The sequence below is a fragment of the Zea mays genome, chromosome 8 (genome assembly GCF_902167145.1).
Source record: "Zea mays cultivar B73 chromosome 8, Zm-B73-REFERENCE-NAM-5.0, whole genome shotgun sequence".
Lineage (NCBI taxonomy): Eukaryota > Viridiplantae > Streptophyta > Magnoliopsida > Poales > Poaceae > Zea > Zea mays.
The window spans coordinates 148,406,132-148,414,746 of NC_050103.1; the positions used below are offsets into that span (position 1 = coordinate 148,406,132).

General features: G+C 45.0%; 1 protein-coding gene across 2 annotated transcripts; it reads right to left on the bottom strand.

The window, feature by feature from the left end:
* Window positions 1-444: 444 nt before the first annotated feature.
* On the bottom strand, window positions 445-6,138 carry LOC103636078 (Extra-large G-protein-like). Of its 2 annotated transcripts, none has more exons than XM_008658433.4 (5): window positions 5,861-6,138; window positions 3,556-5,677; window positions 1,904-1,964; window positions 1,601-1,824; window positions 445-979 (listed from the first exon to the last, which is right to left on the bottom strand). In XM_008658433.4, the coding sequence occupies exons 2-5, from the start codon at window positions 5,607-5,609 to the stop codon at window positions 925-927; spliced, it is 2,394 nt and encodes a 797-aa protein (XP_008656655.1). In that variant the 5' UTR covers window positions 5,610-5,677; window positions 5,861-6,138; the 3' UTR covers window positions 445-924. The 2 variants fall into 2 exon arrangements, 1 of the variants encoding a protein (XP_008656655.1); XR_557788.4 differs by having other exon boundaries at window positions 446-979; window positions 3,566-5,677; window positions 5,861-6,106.
* Between the last annotated feature and the right edge of the window lie 2,477 nt (window positions 6,139-8,615).

Sequence of the window (8,615 nt, forward strand, 5' to 3'; positions counted from 1 at the left end):
TACCTATCGAATGAGGCGCTGCAAGGTGAGATCGCTGGTCTGCGTTGGAACTGCGTCGGAACTGAGGCCGAGTATTCCTACAAAAGAAAAATCCCCCTCCAGCAACGCTGGCTGCTTCACAGGAAGGACAGGTATCTTCGTGGGGGGACAGAGGCTTATCAGGAGAGTTAGAAAGATAAGCCCGACTCAATCAGTGCAAGTACAGCAGATAGCTCCAACTCCAGCATCCGAAACCAGAAGCAATTATCACCTGACACCAGTGTACTGGCATAGCTGTATTGTCGCCGAGTCAACAGCAACTAAACGTCAGTCACCTGTGAAGCGAAAGTGACACATTCGTGGTTTCGAAGACTGTGCCCATCACTCCATCAGGCTTGGATACACAATACAGTATGGTGGCCAGGGGCGTTTCAGGCTTCAAAATGGGACTCTAACAGGGTTCAGGAGAGCCGAAAGCCAATCATATCGGCCAGAGTTTCAAGAATCATGAGCACATATATACATATAAATGTTAGGGGAAGCATAGCTCTACCAATAAATTACAAGCCGACAATTGCTCATACATCTAACAGTATGTCTGTGCCTGTGATGGGGCAATGTACTGATAAAGACGACACATTTGAGGAATATAACATGTACAGGCAGAGCAGTGAAGTTAAGAACTGCCTGGCAGGCTAGAGTCACTAGCAAACGTCGCTTCCATTGAAGTGATGAAATTAGCAGGAGGGATACTATAATCGGTGGTTAAGTCACTGGACCACATTATCTTGGCTCGCAGAGCCCCAGTCCAATTCAGAGAAACCTGCGATTTATCACAATCGCAGGATTTAACATCACAATCGCAGAAATCGTTGGTTTGGCACCCCATGGTCAGCCTTGTGGAGTGGATAATTGGCAAAGCCAATATTCAGCACTAGAACCAGCTTATCTGAACTCTTCAGGGACGTGCATGCCAAAACCACGCTTCAACTTCTCAATCCTATTCAATAACAAGTAGGTGACCATATTGTAATAACCAAACCTAGAAAAGCATGAATGCGCCGGAAGTTAAATAGTAAGATGCATGCCCTCAGAAAAATGATGGCACAACCGCTTCATGGTCCTGGGCTGGTCACAGCTACATGGCGCACAGATGCTAGACCAATAGACTAATAGAGATAGAAAGATATTGGCTTTGAAGAACAGGCCACTTGCGTGAAAATTGGCAAAGTAGGGCAGATGCACATCTACAGTTGATTTGATATTTCACTTGTTGTGTCGACTTTGGTAATTTGTAAATTCGATATTTCACATCTACATTGGTTGTTTTTTGAGGAAGGGGGGGGGGCATGGTTTAAATATGAATCAGCATGCCCTTTGTGGTCCAACAATTCTAACCTGCAAAGAATTGTTTTAAGGGCGGTCGAAGACTGGAAGGATAGGTTAAGTGGATTGTTTTTCTAGCGATGTTGAAATGGAGATTGAAGTATTGAACATGGAAGCTTATGGAAGGGTAACATTGGGAGCTTGTTACTAGATCTGACAATTCTAGGTTAGAGTGCAACACCAAAATTAGAACATAATTTTTGAAACAGCATGCATAAAATGTAAAGAAACTTACGTAGGAGCAAGTTTTCCAAGACTGCGCAGTTTTTTCCCAGTTGCTTCATCGATTACATTGCCTGACATCTCAATAGAATATGACATGCCAGATGTCCGTGGTAGTCCTCTTCCTACAAGTAAATCTAAATCTCTTTGATGCAGTTCTCTGCCATTGACAAAAACACCTGTATCCCCACCGGCACAATTTTTGGCCATCGGATAATTAAATTCTCTAATAAATGGCTGTAAAACAACAAGAGTATTTATGAGAATAATAAATAAGAGCAGTAAAACATCTTTATGTAGAAAGAATTCATCTTACAGGGACAATGCCAATACATTCCCGTCCCATGACACCCCAAAAACCAGCATGGTAGTCGTACCTAAGTTGTCAACAAAAGAGAGATGTCAAATTTAGCATTTCTTCAAACAAAAGGAATCTCAAAATGCAGTAACAGAACCTAATTATACAGCAGTGCATATTATTGGGGTTCCATAGTGTGTCAGATTGATATACAACCAATGCATTTCATTATCCAGTGTTATTAAAACTACATTTAAACGACGTTTCAACTAATTAGAGGTTGAAACCCCGTTTTGGCATTCTAAACTGTAAACCGCAGTTTCATGTGTTTTAGACCATTAGCTACTTTTGGGCCCAGTCTGTTAGTTACTTTTGGGTCCAATCCAGCTTAGTCTTCAAACGCTTGCCCTACTCCCCTACCCTGAAGCTCAATGGCTAGTAGCACACTACGCTGCTCTCTATCGTCGCCGCCGCCTGAAGGTGTTGCTGCTGTTGTCTGCTGCACCTTGTGTGCCCTCTCCCTATGCGCCGAGTGTGCCCTCCTTCCACGGCGTGTGCAGCCTCTCTCCGTGCCGTGAGCCATCCGCGCTTCCCTCTCTCTCCACGCCTCTGTTTACTAGCAGCAGGTGGCAAGCACCCACCCAGCAACCGACTCATCTCGTCCTCTCAGCCTCTGTTTTGGTAAGCTACTAACCTCTCTGTTTTGGTATTTAACTTCATGTTATTGTCTGAAATTATGATATATTGGTATTTTTCCTACGTTGTTTAAAACTATGTTTAAACTTCGTTTAAACGTTTAAAAGCCAAAACTTCACCCATGAGCGTTTCAACATTTTATCGTTTTAATAACCCTGATTATCCATGCCAAAATAATTCTCTAGAAAAGCTAAAAAAGCATATTAAAAGAAGCTACAGGTAAACATCCATTCAACAGTCAAGTGAACTGTGTCACAGTCGATGCAACCTAAAGGTAAGAAGCTCAACACACATACACAGCTGCACAGAATATATTTAAAATACTATATAACTACTGGCAAATATAATTTCCACTAGATAACTGTTAACAGGTCAAAGAATTATCCTGACTACATAATTGCATTGCAGGAGGTAATGATAATGACACCAGTTGCTACACTCAGCTTGTTGTTTTAGAAAGTTGAATCAAGATCAGGCACATCCACACACAGAAATAGAAACAAATCATGTACTATTAGCTTGGGAAAGAATCCCACGGAGCTGCTAGTCTTAGAGCATCTCCTAGAGTTCCCCTATCCATCCTCTTAGAACCAAAATTAAGGTTTATGTAAGAAAAGTCACCCTCAAACAGTTTCCCTATTCAACATCAAATATTTAGCGGTATCCTAAACTATCCTCACTCCCTCTCAAATTTGGGATGTAATGTTGTCCACCCTATATGTTATTTGGGATAAGGTAACTGCTACAGGAGTGAAATATATAGGTAAAATTTTTTGTTAGCATGTAACCTATATGAGGATTTAGGGGAATTAAGTTTAGAACTCTTGGAGACAAACTAAAATTTGATAATATCTCCTTCTCATGTCCATGAGTCCTCATGTCTTTTGCTTCTCCTCACTATGTACCAAAGAATAGAATAAACTAGTGCATGTGATGTGAACTGTAAATCAATAAAATACTACAGAAACACTTACCAATATGTACCTGGGTCAACAGGACCAGCTTTCTTCTCTGCCTTCTTAAGGGCTTTTTCAGAGATTGGATGACCATTAATTGAAACCTTAACATTGTCCATGGACTTATTTAATAAAGAAAGGTCCTTAAAACCCTTCTTCAGAAAACCAGCAAAAAATGATGAATCCCCACTCTTACCGGTAGAGGACTGATCTTCATCCAACCCAGCCTCTGATGAACCACGAGAAAACCCAGAATTTGTCCGCTCATTAACTGATGAACCACTCCCTGTTTGAGAATTGGCATCTTCAATAAATGGCTGCTGCAATTTCTCATTATCTTCTTCGATTTTCAGCCCATCATGTCTCTCACTTATGCTTCCAGTTTCCATGACATCTGCATTATTTTCATCACAGTTTTTTCTAATGCTCTCAGCTCCAAGAACATAATTTTCATCTCTTTTTACCTTTGACTCATATTTATTGCATGTGTCCTCGCCTCCGGGGCTGCTATCTTCATCTTTAATATTCATACACTGGTACTTTTCACTTCCATTTACTAGACTACTAGTGTCATCTTCTCCACTATTCTGCTCATATGTTTTGCTACTATCTTCAATGTTGCATGAGTTATCTTCCTTGCTCTTCTGTTCATAACTTCTGCATGAGATTTCATCTTCAGTGGCATCTTTGTCATCTTCATTGCTCTCCTGTTTGCTTCTTGTACTAATGCCCCCATCATACTGATCATTAACATCATATTCTCCTTTGCAAGTTAGGTCTGATTTGTAAGCCATGGCCATGCCTTGATCATCCTCGTCGTTACATTTTTCTTGGGCACACAATGGGTCAACAAGTTTGTCCTCTAAAGCTGGAGACCGTGGGCTAACTGGACCACCTACAGAAGGCTCCACCTTGCAGTCTGTGTCCCTCTCGCACAATATATCCTTTGGGCTTCCATTGTCTACAGACCTACTTGGAGAGAAAGGGAGATCCTCAGCTTTTGACTGAATGCTTCTAGTTGAACCACAATCTTTGCCAATCCTGTCATTACTCATGGTCGAAGAAAGTGAATTATCATCAGTGGAATCCATGTTGTTTTGCATGTTGCTATGATCATTTGAATTGTAGAACATAGAATTAAAATCCTCATGATGTTGATGGACAGTATCTCGCCTCATCTGGTCACTTGAGCTTTGCTCTGTTTCAGGCGCATATAAGGATAATGACGGTGCAAAGGGAATACCATTTTCTTCATCATGCTTCAGACTAACTATCTGACAACAAGACCCGCATTGAAATCGGTTCTGCTTCCGCCCTATGCATTTTTCTGTAGGCATCTGCAGTAGTTTATAACATGAACTGCACACAGAGAAAGGTGCAGCACCATCCACTGGACGGCAGATATGTTCCGCCTTCTTCCTGAAGTACTCTGCTCTCCTCTTCGATACAGACCGGTGCGAGTAAAGTGATGACGCCACAGACCTCCGATCATAATCGGATGAAACAGATGGTGACCTCTCGAACCGGTACGATTCATGCTGCCTGGCGAAGTACCTCGCCATCGGGATGTTCTCCTCTTGCGGCGAAGTCCTCTGCCCATGCAGACAGTGTGGACAGGCACACCCGTAGTGATGGAAGCTCCCAGGCCCCATCCCACCGTTCTCCCACTGCCTCCCAGGGTACTGGCGGTAGTGCCCGCTAGACTGCCTCACATACCTTTCCCCATGTTCAGGGCGCGGCGGTGCGTATGGGCCTGGAGGCGGCAAGCCCGGCCCAAACCGCCCGCCATGGCGGGAGCGGTGGTACCCCGGCAGAGGCGGTGGCTCCTCCAGATGCTCGGCGGGGAGCATGGAGACCGCGCGGCGGCTGGCCCTGCGGGGCTCCCGCCGCTGGGCGACGACGTTGCAGGAGCGCGCGATCTGGTCCCTCAGCTCGTCCAGCTTGCGCAGCAGCTCGACGGGGTCCTGCTGCAGCGCGGCCCAGCCCGCGCCGCCCCTCCGGTCGCTGCATTGCGGCCGCTCCTCCGCCCCGATCCTCCGCCTGTACTTCATCTCCTTGAGATCACTCCCCATGGCGGGGGCGGCGAGGCCGCTCCGCGCTCCCGCTTTCTCCCACCGGATCGGCAAGCACTGGCGTTATCCTGCACGGAGTTGCGCGACGCGGAGCCAAAGTTTTAGGGGAGGTGGAGCGGTGAACGAGCAGATCAGAGGGGTCCCGAGGGGGCGGTGGGGAATGGAGTAAGATCTGTCGGTTTCCTACGGGAGAGAGAGAGAGAGAGAGAGAGAGAGAGAGAGAGAGGCGGGGGGTGCGGAACGGCGCTTACCTTGAGACGGAGCTCGCTGCGGCGCGGGGGCGTGGCGGCGGCTCCGGTTCTCCATTAGGGTTTCGTCCCGCAGCTCGAGGAGTACGCCATGAGAGAGAGAGAGAGAGAGAGAGAGAGAGAGAGAGAGAGAGAGAGAGAGAGCAGAGTAGGAGTAGAGAGTAAACTCTGGGAGCGGCGGCAGTGTCTGCGTTGCCACGGACACGACGAGGGAGCCAAGTGAAAGAACATTTTTATATAGCTGCGGGTGAATCCTCAGGGACCTTGGTTCGGGGCTTCGGGCCAGGGAGGGCGCCGCCGAGTTACGTGGGGATGTGGCCCGCCTTTTGGAACGATCTGGCTGCGAAGCTGACGTGAGGGGTCAAAGACGCGGGCCACCGGCGCACAGGGTAGCACACGCCGGCTTCGGTTTCCCGTCTCCTCCGAGACTTCCATTCTCCGTCTCGCCTAAACATTTACATCGCCGCGAGCAAAAAAAACACTAAGAAAATGGTGGCAGGACAGCACTATTATTTTATTTGTCAACGACTTGCCTGTCCTATAAACACAGGACATTAGCCTGTAGTGTGGTACGGTCATTAGTTCGGTGTAGCTTGCAGTTCTCTCGAGTCGTTGTTAACGTAGACGTCGCAACCGGGGTCGGAATTAAATAGGGTTGCTTGGAGGAGGGGAATATGGTTACCAACGAAAAGGACTTGAGCATGTGTATATCTTCTAAAGCCTCCTCTACACTAAATTTTAGAGAATTTATGTGAGCGAGTTGTGTAGGTAGACATTTAGATAGGTTTTATACTGGAAGTGTGTTTGTAGTTTATCTGTGTGTACGATGCATGTGTGCCAGACCTGAGGCCCTTGCTCACATTTTCACAGCAGTAGTAAAAACACACATGTTAATTAATGTGAGAAAATGACTGAAAATCGATCCGAAGAATTACACGTACGTACGTACGTACTGAACATCGGAGGATAGTGCATTGCATTCCTCTTGAGTTTAAAGCCTTTTTTTCATTTTTCAATCAGATCGTCCTTGATTCAACTAAATAGTGTTGCCATTTAAAGCGAGCAGTGTAGCCAACGTGTTCCATTGGACCGCACGCCCTGTGCCACGGCCTCACGGGGAGACCTAGCTGCACATGTGCATGCGTGTGGAGCCTGTACCGTGGCCATTTATTTGTAGCTGTGCCACTGTTTTTTTCGTGCACACGCACTCGTAGAGCTAGCTTGGGAACCTCAATTTCTCATAAGATTTCTATTTTACCAAGAGAAATTAGTTTATTTTCCCATTGAAAAATAGAAACCTCTTGGGAAATTGTGGTTTCCAAACTAGCCCGCACTGTTTTACTGAACGCCGAGTTTTGTAGGTGGCATTAATACAAGTGTCGTACAATCAGAACTGATTTGGTGATCGGGGATCCCGAGGAGATCCATGGGGAGAAATCCCCTCGCAATTCAATTTTGAATAGCAAGGAAATTTTTCCCCATGGATCCCCTCGGGATTCCCGATCACCAAATCAGCCCTCAGGGGCTAAATTTCTCCGCTAAATTCCTCGGTGTTTTTTTTCGTTTTCGGTGAAGACCGAGAAAAGTTTTTTTTCGCTCCGGTTTCAGTAAATTTCGTTTTAACTTTTATAGATTTGAAAAAAAAAACTATATTTTTTCTGAGAGGAATATGATCAGAATTTTGGTTTTTTAATTAATATTTTTAAGTAAAAAATGAATTTCGCTGAAAGGACATAGTTTTTTTGTTCTGAGAAATCCGAATTTTGATTCCCAAATTTGAAAATTCATCCCAGTCAAGTAATTTGAAATCCGGCGAGATTTTTGGTTCAGTTTTCGTTTACCGAAACCTTTTTTTAAAAAAATCAAACTGTTTAAACCTGCTGCTTGTAACCGCGGTCTCATGTCTCCTATGCTTTTACGTTACATGTTTTTCCTTTCTTAACGAATGTGTAGTCACAAGACATGTTCATATTTCTATTTAGAACTACAACGTTTTTTTATATAAAAAAACCCACACTTAGACCTAGTTTGGAAACTCTATTTTTTCTAGAGTTTACTATTTTTCTAAAAGAAAATAAACTAATTTCACTTGGGAAAATGAAAATCTCTTGGAAAAATGTGGTTCCTAAACTAGTCCTTCTTGTTCAAACTGAAACCTCTGAAAATTTTCTAACGGAATCTCGGTCCAGTTTCGTGAATTTTGGTAATGTATCAAAAAGTTGGAAACCCTGTTCTAGCAGAAAAATCCGGTCTTCATGTGGTTGGCGAGCCGGCCGGATAAACAAAAAAAAAAGATTCTACTGTGACGTACTCCCTCCGTTTCATTTTAATTGTCGTTGGATAATGTAAAATTTAACTATCCAACGACAACTCAAAAGAAATGGAGGGAGTACTGTAATAATATGGAACGGATGCGTTCCGTGCCCTGGACGTGTCGCGGATGCTTTATTCGCCGCGCCACCGACTGTCGTTTGCCTCCGAGAGTGCTTGCCGTCGGTGTGGAGACGTGGGCGGTGATCCGTGTTGCACTTGGGCAAAGGGCTGAGAACAACATTCCAATCCAACACAAAAAAAAATGAAGAAAGCAATCGGCCGGGATCAGACACGGAAGAAAAAGGAGGTGTAAAGGCAGCCTCTACTTTGTTGAATTTCTACTTGTCCCAACCGGCAACAGCCAGCCAGCTAGTGTGCAGTGCACCACGCATGGATCTCGGGTCGGGCTCGGGCGTTCGGTGGACGTGCTTTCGCCGTCCCTGTT

Bases quoted from the DNA above. Each gene is read 5' to 3' on its own strand.
- LOC103636078 (XM_008658433.4), bottom strand. From the start codon at position 5,609: ATGGGGAGTGATCTCAAGGAGATGAAGTACAGGCGGAGGATCGGGGCG. The intron at 1,965-3,555 runs GTAAGTGTTTCT...TTGACAACTTAG, and splicing joins GTTGACCCAGGTACATATTG to GTACGACTACCATGCTGGTT. The intron at 1,825-1,903 runs GTAAGATGAATT...GTTGTTTTACAG, and splicing joins AATGTATTGGCATTGTCCCT to CCATTTATTAGAGAATTTAA.